The sequence below is a fragment of the Antedon bifida genome, chromosome 8 (genome assembly GCF_963402885.1).
Source record: "Antedon bifida chromosome 8, ecAntBifi1.1, whole genome shotgun sequence".
NCBI lineage: Eukaryota > Metazoa > Echinodermata > Crinoidea > Comatulida > Antedonidae > Antedon > Antedon bifida.
In genome coordinates this window covers 2801573-2819521 of record NC_136233.1, presented here as the reverse complement: position 1 = coordinate 2819521, position 17949 = coordinate 2801573, and the positions used below count along the sequence as shown (strand labels likewise).

The 17949-nt window shown below is 35.1% G+C and overlaps 3 protein-coding genes across 7 annotated transcripts in view; 1 reads left to right on the top strand and 2 right to left on the bottom strand.

Annotated features, from left to right (window-relative positions):
* Positions 1-13972, bottom strand: part of LOC144850140 (tubulin polymerization-promoting protein family member 2-like) — a 32487-nt gene extending 18515 nt beyond the window's left edge. The window contains exons 1-4 of one of the 5 annotated variants that reach the window (XR_013614052.1): positions 10360-10388; positions 9931-10127; positions 9256-9412; positions 8499-8764 (exon numbers count right to left, since the gene is read on the bottom strand). Coding sequence is in view for 4 of the 5 variants with exons in the window: in XM_078707348.1 (XP_078563474.1) it covers positions 8585-8764; positions 9256-9412; positions 9931-10127; positions 10360-10371 (546 nt within the window). In the remaining variant the exon portion in view is untranslated. Of the gene's footprint in view, positions 1-7614; positions 8765-9255; positions 9413-9930; positions 10128-10359; positions 10389-13919 lie in introns of those variants that run through there. The other 4 variants (XM_078707351.1, XM_078707349.1, XM_078707350.1 and 1 more) reach the window with 4 other exon arrangements.
* Positions 79-17949, top strand: part of LOC144850132 (protein arginine N-methyltransferase 7-like) — a 27180-nt gene continuing 9309 nt past the window's right edge. Inside the window, exons 1-2 of the mRNA XM_078707338.1 lie at positions 79-397; positions 16671-16728. The gene's annotated coding sequence lies outside the window, so the exon portion shown is untranslated. The remainder of the gene's footprint in view (positions 398-16670; positions 16729-17949) is intronic.
* The window catches only part of LOC144850134 (putative aarF domain-containing protein kinase 5), a 6405-nt gene continuing 3668 nt past the window's right edge, over positions 15213-17949 (bottom strand). Inside the window, exons 10-13 of the mRNA XM_078707341.1 lie at positions 17644-17735; positions 17243-17531; positions 16531-16626; positions 15213-16205 (exon numbers count right to left, since the gene is read on the bottom strand). Of these exons, the coding sequence (XP_078563467.1) occupies positions 16046-16205; positions 16531-16626; positions 17243-17531; positions 17644-17735 (637 nt within the window). The 3' untranslated portion in view covers positions 15213-16045. The remainder of the gene's footprint in view (positions 16206-16530; positions 16627-17242; positions 17532-17643; positions 17736-17949) is intronic.

Genomic DNA, 17949 nt, shown 5'->3' with positions numbered 1-17949 from the left:
AACGTCAATGTTTCGTTCTGCGACGCTACACGCGGCTATGCGCCAATCGATATGCCCATAGCCGCGTGAAAACATCGTGGGACCGGAACCGTGTCGGAACAGGTGAAAGACCCTTAACACGTTTGATAAACTTAAGTTCACTTATAGATTCGAACCACCGACCCGTATTTTACTATAGCGTGGAATCATGCCTCTATGCCACAGACGCAATTAGTAATATAGTTTCACTGCAACGATCAGTCTCCTGTAAAATGCAGTTAATTAATTTGCATAATACAGACGTATTCAGCATTTCTGTGGTTGTTCAAGTCGGTACAGTAGTCCTTGGCCATGAGACCTGCAAGACGTAGGCCTACCTATAGTATTGTACCGGTACATCAATAGGCTCAACCTTAAGGTAAGACATAACACTTTGCAACTAAACCATGTGAAATAGCTTGGCTTGGCCACAATGTTGGGGTTTTCGATAGAGAATGCATCTTTTCTGTTTTTCGGTAGCCAGGCTTCGGAATGTATGTCTGCTTCCCATGAAGCCTTATAGTATTTACTTTGTGTCGTAGAGAAGACTGCTACCGAAGAATTAGTTCATTTATTGGTACGCGTGTTGTAATAGGTTGATTTCGAGCCACGAAATGATAATAGTCTGCTAATGAATATGATTTCATATGTTGATTTCAGTTTCCATAGCAAAGATCGCAGCGATGGACGATGCTATTGTTTGATTTTGCTTTCAATTATTAATTTGGTAAATGCATTGTATGAGCATCTTCGATGTCTGTCTATAGACGTCATTCGATTAACTTCCATTTACTATTTTAAACCAAGGCAATCTAACAACATGACAGTGAGCTCGTCTTGCTAAGATAGGAACTCGTAACAGTCCTTTGATCTTGTGTCTGGACAGTACAATGTACATTCTCCGCAGCGCAGTGTCTGTTAAGGAGCGTGAAACTGATCGTGTCGCAGCCACAGATAAACCCTTTGATCTCCGGAACTCAGCATCCTGTTGTAATATTGCCTTGTTTAAACTTGGTTCCCACTAGGACTCTATCCATCCACGATTGGTCGAAATGTTGCGCGTACGTGGCGGACCCAATCAAATGGTAGAATACTTAGCACGTCATTTTGGCCAGGGTCTCTATCTCTATTTGCAAACTCCTGAATCCGCCATCTCATGCATATTCTATTATTGCTACTGTAACTTTTATTTAAGACATCTTTGTTTTATCTATATAACAAATACCTGTAACAATAACGATAACGATAACATTTTTGCAAGATTTTTATATTTTATTAGTTATCCGCTTGGTAGAGCGGATAACTCCTTGTTACTGTATGGGATCAATATTTTTGGTTATCCGCAACTTAGTTGCAGGATAACCCATGTGATTGTAAATATCTTTTTTTTCATCTTCTTTGTTATTCTTCTTTCTTTCCCGGAATTTTGTTCGCAGCGTATCTCTAATTATGGTCAACATAAGATTGCATAACTTTGTCATAAGATTGACCTGTAGCTGTAGATGTGCAAGAAATTTCGTTATATGACGTTAGAGTCGCGCAGCGTAAGTTACGTGCGATTTTATGAATTTTAATGATTGATCATAGGTTATAAACCAAAAGTCATTTTGTATTGACACTTGGTGAAAATTTAAGTCACATTAAGGGAAAACTTTCTATGGATTAAAAATGGCATGTTTCACAAGAAGTTACGCGCGCACGCGCATTTAAAATTTCAAAATGCGCAAAATTAATTTCTAATCAACTTTCTACGCTGATCATGACATTTTGAGCATGTCAAAAATTCCCACGCGCGCGAAAAAAATTATGCGTAAGGTGCGCACGGAGCATAAAAATCATGTGTTTTTCTCTTGAATTATGATTTTACAGCCTTTCTTAGTCATTTTTAAAAAGATTGACATCATTTCAAATTAAAATGACGTCATACGAACACGTTGATTTAGACCATTTGCGCGCGTTTTAGTTGCAAAAGTGACAAAATATTGTCAAAATTATGCCTATTTTTAATCTATTATAGCTCCTCAGGATCATCCACGACCCCCAATTTTTTTAATTTAATATGTAAGCAGATATGTTGTAGATATGAATTCATGCAGAATCTTTACCCCTCGGATGTTATGACGTCATCGTATGGCCACACGAATGTAAAATATAGGATTTTTTACTTTTTCGTTATTGCTCATTACATTAAATATAGCGCATCTCGCTTATACGTATTCCATTTCCTCAGATATTTTAATACTGTCTAGGTCAATCAACTATCTTTCGCATGACTTAAAAATATTTTATTTTTTTATGACATTATCATGTCTAAAAATGTAAATAACGTGGGTCACCTATTTTTATCTTTACAGTAAATTTCAATCTGTTATAGCTCGTCAGAATAAAAAGTGATAATCATGATTAAAACGTTTTCTGGAAGCTATTGGATTGTAGATACAAATTCATGTGAATATTTTGCCAATCAGATGTTGTGACGTCATCATATGGCCAGTTGAATTCAAAAAGTCATATTTTCATCTCTTGCGTAAAAGTTCATTGCGTTTAAACAAGAGCGCATCTCACTTTTACGTGCCCAAAATTCTTCAAATTTGTTTTAATGTAATTATTTAGATAATTATCTTCTAAAATTGTTATCTTTATATGTCAATTTGATGACGTCATCGTGTTAATAATTAGATTTAAAGATGGGTCTCGTAATTTTGTTTATGCTACACTGTATATAACATATACAGTTTATTCTGTAAAATACTGTAATATGATGTATGCTACATAATAGGTACAATTCAGCACTGTAAACATATTTATTTCATGTCATAGGATGGCATAATAATTGTCGAGGTTCATATGGTTAAGAATGTGCATGTTGCGTTTGCGCGGATAACCCGAACTCGTCAAAGTGACGAGTTCAAATCTAGTTGGTTATCCGCAACTTAGTTGCAGGATAACCCATGTGATTGTAAATATCTTTTTTTTGGTTATCCGCAACTTAGTTGCAGGATAACCCATGTGATTGTAAATATCTTTTTTTTCATCTTCTTTGTTATTCTTCTTTCTTTCCCGGAATTTTGTTCGCAGCGTATCTCTAATTATGGTCAACATAAGATTGCATAACTTTGTCATAAGATTGACCTGTAGCTGTAGATGTGCAAGAAATTTCGTTATATGACGTTAGAGTCGCGCAGCGTAAGTTACGTGCGATTTTATGAATTTTAATGATTGGTCATAGATTATAAACCAAAAGTCATTTTGTATTGACACTTAGTGAAAATTTAAGTCACATTAAGGGCAAACTTTCTATGGATTAAAAATGGCATGTTTCACAAGAAGTTACGCGCGCACGCGCATTTAAAATTTCAAAATGCACAAAATTAATTTCTAATCAACTTTCTACGCTGATCATGACATTTTGAGCATGTCAAAAATTCCCACGCGCGCGAAAAAAATTATGCGTAAGGTGCGCACGGAGCATAAAAATCATGTGTTTTTCTCTTGAATTATGATTTTACAGCCTTTCTTAGTCATTTTTAAAAAGATTGACATCATTTCAAATTAAAATGACGTCATACGAACACGTTGATTTAGACCATTTGCGCGCGTTTTAGTTGCAAAAGTGACAAAATATTGTCAAAATTATGCCTATTTTTAATCTATTATAGCTCCTCAGGATCATCCACGACCCCCAATTTTTTTAATTTAATATGTAAGCAGATATGTTGTAGATATGAATTCATGCAGAATCTTTACCCCTCGGATGTTATGACGTCATCGTATGGCCACACGAATGTAAAATATAGGATTTTTTACTTTTTCGTTATTGCTCATCTCATTAAATAGAGCGCATCTGGCTTATACGTATTCCATTTCCTCAGATATTTTAATACTGTCTAGGTCAATCAACTATCTTTCGCATGACTTAAAAATATTTTATTTTTTATGACATTATCATGTCTAAAAATGTAAATAACGTGGGTCACCTATTTTCATCTTTACAGTAAATTTCAATCTGTTATAGCTCGTCAGAATAAAAAGTGATAATCATGATTAAAACGTTTTCTGGAAGCTATTGGATTGTAGATACAAATTCATGTGAATATTTTGCCAATCAGATGTTGTGACGTCATCATATGGCCAGTTGAATTCAAAAAGTCATATTTTCATCTCTTGCGTAAAAGTTCATTGCGTTTAAACGAGAACGCATCTCACTTTTACGTGCCCAAAATTCTTCAAATTTGTTTTAATGTAATTATTTAGATAATTATCTTCTAAAATTGTTATCTTTATATGTCAATTTGATGACGTCATCGTGTTATTAATTAGATTTAAAAGATGGGTCTCGTAATTTTGTCTATGCTACACTGTATATAACATATACAGTTTATTCTGTAAAATACTGTAATATGATGTATGCTACATAATAGGTACAATTCAGCACTGTAAACATATTTATTTCATGTCATAGGATGGCATAATAATTGTCGAGGTTCATATGGTTAAGAATGTGCATGTTGCGTTTGCGCGGATAACCCGAACTCGTCAAAGTGACGAGTTCAAATCTAGTTCATCTTCTTTGTTATTCTTCTTTCTTTCCCGGAATTTTGTTCGCAGCGTATCTCTAATTATGGTCAACATAAGATTGCATAACTTTGTCATAAGATTGACCTGTAGCTGTAGATGTGCAAGAAATTTCGTTATATGACGTTAGAGTCGCGCAGCGTAAGTTACGTGCGATTTTATGAATTTTAATGATTGATCATAGGTTATAAACCAAAAGTCATTTTGTATTGACACTTGGTGAAAATTTAAGTCACATTAAGGGAAAACTTTCTATGGATTAAAAATGGCATGTTTCACAAGAAGTTACGCGCGCACGCGCATTTAAAATTTCAAAATGCGCAAAATTAATTTCTAATCAACTTTCTACGCTGATCATGACATTTTGAGCATGTCAAAAATTCCCACGCGCGCGAAAAAAATTATGCGTAAGGTGCGCACGGAGCATAAAAATCATGTGTTTTTCTCTTGAATTATGATTTTACAGCCTTTCTTAGTCATTTTTAAAAAGATTGACATCATTTCAAATTAAAATGACGTCATACGAACACGTTGATTTAGACCATTTGCGCGCGTTTTAGTTGCAAAAGTGACAAAATATTGTCAAAATTATGCCTATTTTTAATCTATTATAGCTCCTCAGGATCATCCACGACCCCCAATTTTTTTAATTTAATATGTAAGCAGATATGTTGTAGATATGAATTCATGCAGAATCTTTACCCCTCGGATGTTATGACGTCATCGTATGGCCACACGAATGTAAAATATAGGATTTTTTACTTTTTCGTTATTGCTCATTACATTAAATATAGCGCATCTCGCTTATACGTATTCCATTTCCTCAGATATTTTAATACTGTCTAGGTCAATCAACTATCTTTCGCATGACTTAAAAATATTTTATTTTTTTATGACATTATCATGTCTAAAAATGTAAATAACGTGGGTCACCTATTTTTATCTTTACAGTAAATTTCAATCTGTTATAGCTCGTCAGAATAAAAAGTGATAATCATGATTAAAACGTTTTCTGGAAGCTATTGGATTGTAGATACAAATTCATGTGAATATTTTGCCAATCAGATGTTGTGACGTCATCATATGGCCAGTTGAATTCAAAAAGTCATATTTTCATCTCTTGCGTAAAAGTTCATTGCGTTTAAACAAGAGCGCATCTCACTTTTACGTGCCCAAAATTCTTCAAATTTGTTTTAATGTAATTATTTAGATAATTATCTTCTAAAATTGTTATCTTTATATGTCAATTTGATGACGTCATCGTGTTAATAATTAGATTTAAAGATGGGTCTCGTAATTTTGTTTATGCTACACTGTATATAACATATACAGTTTATTCTGTAAAATACTGTAATATGATGTATGCTACATAATAGGTACAATTCAGCACTGTAAACATATTTATTTCATGTCATAGGATGGCATAATAATTGTCGAGGTTCATATGGTTAAGAATGTGCATGTTGCGTTTGCGCGGATAACCCGAACTCGTCAAAGTGACGAGTTCAAATCTAGTTTTTCTGTATTATTCTTGGATCCTTCCTTCCTTTTTGTGAGTCGCGTTTCTCTAAAATGTGTAAACATAACATTTCATAACTTTGACAACATATGGGCATTTACGTGAAGTTGTGCACCTCCTATTTTTGAATGACGTCATAGTTGCGCAACGTGACTTACGCGCAATTTTATGAATTTCAATGATTGATTATAGATTAAAAACCAAAAGTCATTTAGTATTGACACTTTGACAAAATTTAAGTCATATCAGGGGCAAACTTTCTACGGATTAAAAATGGCATGTTTCACAAGAAGTTACGCGCGCACGCGCATTTAAAATTTCAAAATGCGCAAAATTAATTTCTAATCAACTTTTTATGCGTTTCTTGTCATTTTGAGCATGTCAAAAATTCCCACGGGCGCGCAATTTTTTACGCACGCGGTGCGCACGTAGCGTTAAAAACATATTTTTTTCTCTTGAATTATATTTTTCAAGTCTTTCCTAGTAATTTTGAAAACAATTTAGACCTTTTCCAGTTTAAATAACGCCATACGAACACGTTGAATTAGACAATTCGTGCGCGTTTTTTATGAAAAAGCTTAAAAAATCGTCAAAATTATGTCTTTTTTTAAACAGTCATAGTTTCTAAAGTAAACCGTGAACCGTTTATTTTTATTACAAAATCTAGAAGTTGATGAGTTGTAGATATCGGATCATGCATCGATAAGGCTAAAAAAACATTGTGACGTCATCGTATGGCCACACGAATGTAAAATATAGGATTTTTGTCTCTTTCGTTATTGCTCATCACATTCAATGGAGCGCATCACGCTTATCTGTATTCCTTTTTCGCCTAAATTTATATATTGTGTAGGTCAATCAACTTTCTTTAGCATGAGATAAAAATATTTTAATTTTTATGACGTCATCGTGCCTAAAAATTTTAATTACGTGGGTCATTAATTTCATCTTTACAGTAAATTTTAATCTGTAATAGCTCGTAAGAATAAAATGTGATAATCACGATTAAAACGTTTTCTGGAAGCTATTGGATTGTAGATACGAATTCATGTAAACATTTTGCCAATCGGATGTTGTGACGTCATCATATGGCCAGTTGAATAAAAAAAGTCGTATTTTCATATTTTGCGTAATAGTTCATCACATTTAAAAGGGTGCGCATCTATATTTTACGTATTCAAATTTCTTCTACACGTTAATATGTTGTTCCTGAGATAATTTCCTCCAGAAATTGCTATTTAAGTGTTTCATTTTGATACCGTCGCCATGTTAAAAATTGGAATAAATGGCGGGTCCCGTAATTTCACCTATTCTACACTGTATGTAATATGTATACAGATTATACTCTTTGCATGTATATACTATATGACACAAATTGACAGAATTCAGCACTAACAGCATATCATATTCTTCAGTTCTTGTCATAATGCCATAATCTTTATCTGTGTGCAATATTCCAACGTATGACGTGCACGTGGTGTTTGTCGTGGTGCGGATAACTAACTCGTCAAAGTGACGAGTTTCATGTCTAGTTACCTATTCTATTTACATCGTAAAACAATTGTTTCTGTATTTCAATATATAGAGCTATATAATTATTGTAATACGTAAGCTATTTTTAAAATTACCAATCAATTGCGTTCCGCTGACGGGACTCTGATTGTAAAATGTTTTATTATTTATTACTGTTTTTAGTCACGTGTAACGCGACTCAACAGCTCACTATGTCGGTCGGTCGGTCGGTCGGTAAACACTAACTTGAGCACGCGACTACAGCCATGTATATGGCCGGCATTGTTATGTATTGTTACACTATTTTGTATTTTTAAACCAAATAAGATTAAAGCCTGGTTCCCACTAGGACTCAAGGCAAGCGAGTTCACCAATAACAAGCGACAGTTTGAATGACATCGCCTTTTTGATTGGTCAAATCATGTTGAGCGTACGTCATTGCGTTGTGTCTCTAGTAGGAACCTAGCCTAATCAATTAATATTGTAATTAATAGTTTTAAATCGTAAAAAAAAAATCACACAGCAAATTGAACACTAAACTAAATACTCCAGGAATAAATATCTCATTTACAATTCAATCAAATTACTTACTAGATTATACAAACATTTTTAGACTTAAGCTTGGTTCCCACTAGGACGTAACGCAAGAACGTAAACGCAACTTAAGCGAGTTGACCAATGACAAGCGACAGTTCAAGTAATCAATCGCTTGTGATTGGTCAACTCACTTACGTTGCGTTACGTCCTTGTGTTGCGTCTCTAGTGGGAACCAAGAATTATAGAAATTCAGTGTTAGATATGAATAGAAGATTGAAAGACAGTGAAAGGAAAACGCACTACAGTAATAACCGACTACCGCGCATGCGTGATAAACAGTACGAAAGCTTAAAAGTGCCATTCAAAATGTAAACTATTTTGAAAGTCAATTTGAGCCTCCGTAGGTGGTGATTGGTCACGTACTCATTTTTTCTCATACGTATCCTTTTCTTTGTAGCCTTGTACATAGCCGTCGTTGGCCGGTCGATCTTTTCTACCGTCTAAGCCTTTTCCTTTACCCTCTGCATCGAATCTTTCTTTATGACTGCCTGTGTACTGACTTGCGTCCGTCATTTTAGCTACACCGCCTGTTTTAGACGTTCCCTAATTAAAACAAAAATTAAATTAAAATTACACAAAACTGTATAATCATCGCATTGCTACATTCTCGGCATTTGACCAATCTTAAATCTCAACAATAGAACTAGAAATACAATAATCTACTATTGCTAACAATGAGGCGTATATATCAAAGAATTTGGTGGTATCAGATCACAAGTCGGTATAATTACACATAACTGTATAATCATCCCATTGCTACATTCTCGGCATTTGCCCAACTTTATTTCTCAATAATAGAACTAGCTAGACTCCCCAAGTCTGTATTTATTGTCTTTTTTATGTTAGTCCACCAGTCGACGTTTCGATTTTTGTCTGAAAATAGGAGTTTACAAGCACAAATAGTATACGTATGAAACGCCATATGTGCCAAAATATTTATATTTTTTACTAATAAGGCAAAACTCCGTCTGGAACCCAGACTATGTCCCGGCATTTCCCTAACCACTTAACCCTCATCGTCTCAGCGTACTCACTGTTGTTCCGGCTGTACTTGGTCCGCTTCCAGCGACAATTTTGGCGATGATTTCATCAACTTTTGTGTCATCGCCAAGTTTGGCTTTCGCAACATATCCTAATGCTGTTTGAAATTGTGTAAATGTCAACACCTTATTCCCTGGTCCTCCTTTTGATCTATAACACAGAAAATAAAATAAATAAATGCTAGCGCGTATCCATACCCATTCCACCACCCGTGCCAATTCCGCCACCGTGCAAATTTTCCGGCACCCGTGCACATTTTCCGCCACCCGTGCACATTTTCCACCACCCGTGCACATTTTCCGGCACCCGTGCACATTTTCCGGCACCCGTGCACTTTCCGACACCCGTGCACATTTTCCGCCACCCGTGCACATTTTCCGGCACCCGTGCATATTTCCGCCACCCGTGCATATTTTCCGGTACCCGTGCAAAAATGTTCCGGTAACCGTGCAAACAATTTCCGCCACCCATGCAAACATATTCCGCCACCCGTGCAAACATTTTCCGCCACCCGTGCACATTTTCCACCACCCGTGCACATTTTCCGCTACCCGTGCAGATTTTCTGCCACCCGTGCCAATTCCGGCACCCGTGCACATTTTCCGTCTCTCGTTCCATCCAATATATGGCCACCCACATGCATGAATATCACTCGACTATATACTTACTTCGTAAATATCATGTCAACTTCAGTGCTGTTCAACTTCTTATCCAATAGCTTCTTCTCTTTCATCATCTTCATAAAGTTCTTGCTAGTGATGTCATCTGTTTTTCCTTGACGACCAAAGCTGGCGTATTCCTGGAACACTTGTTTTAGAGTGGGCATTTTGTTTGGTAAAGAATTACTAAAGTTGTTAACAAAAATCTGCAGTAAATAAAATTGAAAAACGATAGAATTTAACGGATGGGTGAAGTTAAGAAAAAAGACATTCATTTTTATTTATTATAATTATTTTATTTATTTTATTGTTCCACTCCTCTAATGAGAATTAACAAGATCGTAGTAGTGCGCAAAATCGCTGAAAAACGAATTAATAACAGATATTATTATACAATTTAGACTGAAACCAAACATGAACATCCGTCGAAAAACTTACTTGAAAAAACATTAATGTAGTTGCGTTTAATCAACTAGAAATAAGCAAATAATTTTCACCTGCCTATCATGAAGTCGCCGAAAGAATTCTCAAGAGGTCACTTGCACTTTTGACAAAAAGTACAACACAATCAATTAACAAAATGACTGATTCAAATATAGTATTTCAAATTAATTGTAAATAGCCTATGGGTCTCTAACAAACGATAAAGCTAGTGGTTGACTAGACTTGGCCCAAGTCTGTAGTTATTGTCTTTTTTATGTAATAGTCCACGATTTTTGTCTGTAATTGTGAGTACAGTATTATATTATACGTATGACACGCCATATCTGACAAAATATTTGTCTTTACTAATTACGGGCTAGAAGCTAGTCTGGTGGTTGACATCGAGTTTACCATTATTTCATACAAGTTTAACATTATTTTACCATGACTTAGGGTCCATAATTATCGTTGCATTTGTAAAAAAATAACGGATTATGAGCGTCTCTTTGGTTACGTTGATTCAGGACACCGTGTACGGATTAACTGTTACATTTTAAATAATGCTTTTGTTATTTTAATTCATTGTTCGCGAAATACAATAATCTACTATTGCTAACAATGAGGCATATATATCAAAGCATTTGGTGGTATCAGATCACTCAATAAACTAACATAACTAAAGGTAAATATTTACAGTTTCCATAGCGACGATGAACAAGCCGGTGAAGTGCATTCATGGAGTTAGTACTTCATTGCATTTTTGTACGTGGTTCTCAAATAAGGATATTGAAGTACCGACAAATAGCATTTGGTATATTTATGTCTATAGGGATTTTTTAATGAATAACTAAAATATCGACTTTTGAACATTCAATTATATGCAATGATGATAGTTAATAAACATTGTCTGTCTTTGTATTGTGTTTTATTTAAGTTTTTTATGAATGTTTTTAATCTTATTGCTCTAAAAAGCAGGACCATGTAAAAGGTGCAATGTTTTTATCCTGTCTAAATATGTTTTTAAATAAAATAAATAAATAAAATAAACTCCGGTTTCTCGGTTGTGCATTTGAAACAAGTTATAACATTATACAATGTTTTGGAAATCATATTAGCGTGTATTTACACTACCTAGCAGGTCTAGTTGTTCAACACCTGATCGACCCATACGTGATTCTATTCACGTACGTCAGTCAATACATTTTGTTCAATAAAATCAATAGATTCTAGGTCAGCCAACTCTTTATCATGAATAGGCCTACGTAATGTGCGTTAAATTCTTTATATTGAGTTTTGGAAAAACGACAAAATCCATATAGGCCTCAATGTTAAATACTACCTAAAAGCAATTGGCTCGTTAATTCTCTTTAATACTTTATGTGCCCCATTGTTGGAAAATGATTGGGCCACTACTATACTTACAACACCTGGCGGTTGTAAATACCACCCGCATATAATACAATTGAATGCATAGAACCTTTGAATAATAAATTGTCCCTTGAAAAGAGGTTGGATTGGCTGCGAGTATTACATTTTCTCCTTTTCGTTTCAGTTCAGTTTCGAGCCTAGCTGTCTTACAATACTTTTAAAAGTAGTTTTATATTTGAATTAGCCTAACTCTGTCTGTCTTGTTTAATAAGCTAAATTGAACATGATAGCTGGGCGACCAACAGAGCGTGTTGTTTGCGTTTAGTAAGGCGAAACTTGTTTTTTCCACAGTTGTTGAAGCATGTCTTTAAAATAATATCTATTTAGCGTATCATCGTCCTGCCGTGTAGAATTGCTCAGTGGGGTGGGGGTGGTAGGCAGTGACGTAACGGCGGTAGGCAGTGACGTAACGGATATGAGCGCTGACTGGCTAAACCTAGGGACCCTGGAGCTTATGGGGCCCCTGAGCAGTGTCCAGAGGAAAATACAGGCATTAATATAAAAAAACGCCCGAGGCCTCCAGCGTTAAGGCCACTTGGGGTTCCTAAACCCAGGTCATCAGGCCTCTGCGCTACGCCACTGTATGAATGATATAAGAAACAGTGGTGTGTTTGGTAAGCATGAGTTTTATAAATTGTCAAAGCAGCATTCTTAACGATCGTCTCCGACCGAAAGGGATTCACAACAATGATACAAATTAAATTGAACATCAACGAAGCAAACATAATGTGAAATCTTTAATTCCAAGCGTAAACAAAACCATAGTAACAATGGGCCATCATTATTTTCATAATTCTGTGACGTTTGCTAGACTAAAGGCAGACATCCATGAAAAGGTATTTAATTGAATATTATAATGAAGCCTGGATGATGAAAAATGCGATCGAAGCTTATCGTTCTCTTCGTTGAATTAGAGAGAGAGAGTGAAAACATGTAAAATTAGTGGTAAAATATTGATTAATTTGTGGCAATCCCCATATTACACATATAGACGAGTTTTTATAATAAATTATCATAATTAAGACAACTGGTTTAATTATTATCAGGACCAAAGTGCATTTCATGCCAAGTTAAATAACTCTGCTTTTTGATGACTGCCATTTTCCAGATATTTTCTCAGCCATAAGCCTGATAAACTAGATTGTGCATTATACGTTGTACGCACACTTATGCTTGGTTCCCACTAGGACGCAACGCAAGGACGTAACGCAACGTAAGTGAGTTGACCAATCACAAGCTATGGATTATTCAAACTATCGCTTGTCATTGGTCAACTCGCTTGCGTTATGTTTACGTTCTTAGTGGGAATCAAGCTTAAATAACTTATCACTGCCTTTCCTGTAGGCCTACCTCTACATAATTAATGCATGCACAGCTAACAGATCGTTCTTCATGAATGAATGCGTGACGAGTACGCGCACGCGTGACGTGTACGTGCACTCATAATAACTTAGCACTGCCTTTCCTGTACCTCTACATAATTAATGCACTAACAGATCGTTTCTTCATGAATGAATTTATAAATGAACATAACAACCGGATGAATTTGAATCCAATTAAAATGCCTTGATATTGTCGGTATCGTCCAACACGACTGTACTTACAAATTGAACTATTGCCTATACAAGTTTGTACTTGGCTCGTTATGTTAATGATTGCATTATATGTTTATGAGATGTGATTTGGTTCGTAAGTGATACGTACAGGCCTACTAGAATTTATGGCAGTTTACTATAATATCTCTATGGTGAGATAAACCATAGAAATATTATCTCTATGGATAAATTCAATTCTTGGAATTAATTATGACCTCCATATACTTAATTATTTGTATGCTTAGCATATGCCTTGTTAATTATTTGAAGACCGCCGTAACTAACCGCCTATGTCTCTATGCTCGTGATTAATGCATCGAGGAAAATGCAAAATAACCAGAACATTTTGATAAAAAAAACACACATGCAAGGTAGATGCACATATCCTGTACGAGCCGATGTTTTGTATCGACGATTTAGTTGAGAGCTAATCAAATAATTATGACGGAATTGTCCAACGGACTAAGGGTGACTCTACTCATATCACTGTGCTCTAAGACTATGCCATAATCATGTTTGATTCACAGACATATTTATATAAGTAATACTCACTAATTGTAGATCTCAGCTTGTTAGCTCCGATGTGTTCTCTGCCTGCTGATTGTAAAGCCTCTGCTTCCGTATTATACAGTACTGTATTGTAGTGATTATAATGACCTGCTGTGACGTCATTAAGAGTCGCGTCGTCTTTTCTTCCGTTGCCCCATCCTTATCTCCATGTTCCATTGATTTTATTATTTACTAAAGTACTTCAAATGATTGTTACGATGAATTCTTTAACAAAGGTTTACAGGGTCATATCGTAGATAACCTTTAATTAGTAGGCCCTAGTGATAGAGACGTAGTGTAAACTGCGGGCCTTTACGTTGCTTCATATTTAACTACCGTACAGTATAGTAAGCCTCCATTTAAAGTTAAAATTTAAGTTTTACTTGCCGTGTGATTTTTACAAAGCATCACGAAAAAGAAATATAAGTTAATAGAGTTTAATATTTGGCACCACATATACAAATTCTGATAAAAAAAATTGATCACTGAAAATTATTTCTGGCAGTGAATAAAAGTGCTTTTACATAATTTTGCTTGGTTCCCACTAGAGACCCAACGCAAGGACGTATACGCAATGCAAGCGAATTGACCAATAACAATCGACAGTTTGCATAATCCATCGTTTATGATTGGTCAAATAACTTAAGCTTGGTTCCCACTGGGGCGGACGTAAGGGCAACGTAAGTGATTTAACCAATCACAAGCGATGGATTATTTGAACTCTCGCTTGTCATTGGTCAACTCGCTTGCGTTGCGTCCTAGTGGGAACCAAGCTTTACGCTGCGCTTACGTCCTTGTGTTGCGTCTCTAGTGGCAACAAAGCTTTAGGCCTACAATCGGACAACATCAGTAGCAATTTACATATATAGAACTAATAAATACACTTATTGAAATCTAAAGTATGAGGTAGTACACAGCCCTGAATTCACATTACAAAACTATGCGTATTGAACCAGAAAAATACATACGTAATAAATCTAGTAATGTCCTTGACATTTCATACCAAAAACCATTCGTTGATACTCGATACGATTATTATGACATTACGGCTATGATGTCATGAACATAAAACAATGACACTTATTACGTTATTATGTACCGTATTTATTCGAATGTTTATTAATTGTTTACATTTTAATTATTTTTTATATTGTTCTGGATGGGGGGGGGGGGGGGTTATAGTTATATTCAAGGGGGCCGTTTATATTCAAGAGGGGACGTTTATTCAAGGGAGGCGTTTATTCAAAAGGGGGGGGGGCGCGTTTATTTAAAGGGGGCGGGGTTATTCGAGGAGGCGTTTATTCAAAGCGAGGTGTTTATTTAAAGCGAGGCGTTTATTCGAGGGAGGCGTTTATTCGAATAAATACGGTATTTCTTTTTTTTTGCAAAAAAGTATCTTTTGTTTGTTTGAAATAAAGTATTACATACAGAGTCCGGTCCTGTCGAGGAATCTAACTTCGTAGATCCACCATATCCGAGATAACTGACATATTAGATATTAAGCTCTGTCTACACTATCAAACTAGTTTGACAAAAAAAGTGTGATGTGCCCACATATGGTAGTGATATGACCAAATATGGTAGTGATATGACATCATGTCCATATATGGGCACATCACATTTTTTTTGTCACATAAAGTTTGATGTAGAGCTTTACTTTTTCAATTTCATTTTTATATATCTATTAAAAAAAATATTGTTCTATTACATTGATTAGAAATCTAAAATCTACATTATCATATATATTAATTATTTATTTTAAACTCTCACAAGATATTATTTCTATATTACAGTATAAACTAGGTAAATTTGATCTGTGAAAAAGTGAAAAAAACTAAATTGATCGCTATTTGAAGTCTTAAATTTAATAGCACAGTTTTAAAAATCTATAAACTGTTCCCACTTCTTATTAAGCTCTGTCTACACTATCAAACTTTATGTGACAAAAGAAATGTGATGTGCCCAATCCATATATGGACATGATGATGTCATATCACTACCATATTTGGGCACATCACACTTTTTTGTCAAACTAGTTTCATAGTGTAGACAGAGCTTTATACCACCATGGCTCATTTCTGAGACTGAATTAATAAGTTTATGCTAATCCGGCACTGGGCTAACGACTTTCATACGGGCATAAAACTATCTACCAAACCAGACACACGTTTTTTCGTTTCCACTGGCATGTCCGAAGGTTCACGTGATGACATCATTTTCTGAAATAGACCATAATGCATCATCCATTGCATGATGGACGTCTGTAACCAATTTAGAAAACGATCAGATCTAAAAATAAAATTTTAAAAAAACCCAAATTTTATTTACAAATACAGATATATTCATAAAATAAAATAATATATATATCTTGCACTGATGAAGGGCTAGTGTTGCCCGAAAGCTCTGCTAACTTTGACTGTTTTACTTTATCGTTTTGATTTAGCTTTTCGCTTTTTTTTTGTATCTCCATTGAGATCCAGCCACTGATACCCACAGCATTGTAATTTTTTCAGTAATTTGCCTTTGGATTTATAGATATAGATATATTCACCACCATAAAATGAAATAATAACAATGATTTCTTTATGGTAAGATAATCTAATATGAGACTTACGCAAGTGTGAAATCAAAAAGAAATCGATTCCATCTAGCTTGTATGTTTTCTTTGATGCTGCGGTGTTCCAAATTCTTCACTGTACCACCAATAGCACTACCAAAAGAAAAACACATTATAATCTTTCATTTTTCTTCCAGAAATGACAACTGACTTCAACATTTTTTATTGTTGCCAACATAAAGTCTTGTTTGGATGGTAAGCTACTTTTTTTGTTTAGTAGTAGCCCAGAGTAAATTCTGTGGCTATATATTTATTTAATCATAATGTAAGGTTTATCGCAAATAGCCGGCGATGCATTGTGGGAAGGATTTGGGAGCAAACGTCACAATGCGTACATACATGATTTGTTGTTTGTTTGTACGTAAGCGTTGTACCGTTTTTTTCTCCCAAACCCTTCCCATATTGCATTGTGCGATGTTCCTCGCGAAATCAAGCTATTTGCGATAAACCTTATCGCACTTAGGCTAAGGGAAACACACTAAAAATTATCCTATCTAAGTGTTCTTGAGGGCCTCTTCAAGTCAGATGTACTGCTGTAGTACTGCTGTTAGAGCTACCCTTGTAAAACAAAGTTGAATAAACCAATAAATTCTTAAACATACTTAGTATTTAAGGGAGATATTTTACAATGTGATTGGTGCATCCTGACCCAGTGGCATTGTGGGCCAGCGAAACAGAAACCAGAAATTAGTATGATATTTTTACTAACCATCTAGCCATCAGTGTAATATAGTTGGCCGGTGATCCTAGTGTACGATGAATCGCGCGTACCGTGTTCATATTGCGAAAAACTAAAAACAGCGATTTTGGCATGCTATGCAAGAGCTGATTGGCTCGCTCGATGAAGTCTTCTCTTTTCATGGAAGTACCCATCTGCTCAAACTCCGACTTCAACTGACGTAGCTGAGTTGGGGTCATTATAAAGGTCATGTGCATGCCTCGTTTGGCTTGTAAGTTCAAAGGTCGCTGCATTATCATCATCGCAAATAATTTGTATTCTGTTAAAACAAAAATCATTACAGCATCTTTAAATAATGTGTCTCATTTTATCAGAATCAATCCATGAATCTAAGAGTTTTTAAAATTAAATATTATTTTATAAAAAATTACCTCTGACACCTAAAATGGATGCATATTTCTTCATCCCATCAACGTCTTTCATAATAATTGAAGTCCAATAATTACTAAATGCAACACGAATTCTGTAAAAATTAAATATTTTTACAGTAGCTATCATATCAAGTGATTGGTTGTTTTATGATTATTTAAACTCCAAAAATATGTTTCTTTTTTTTTTTTATTTCATACGCATCCAACAGCGAGTAACTCGCCAATTACAGGATGGATGAACTATTTAATAATTTATCATGCTTATAAACTAAGTCTCATTTGAGGCTTAGGGAGTGGAGTTGAAAG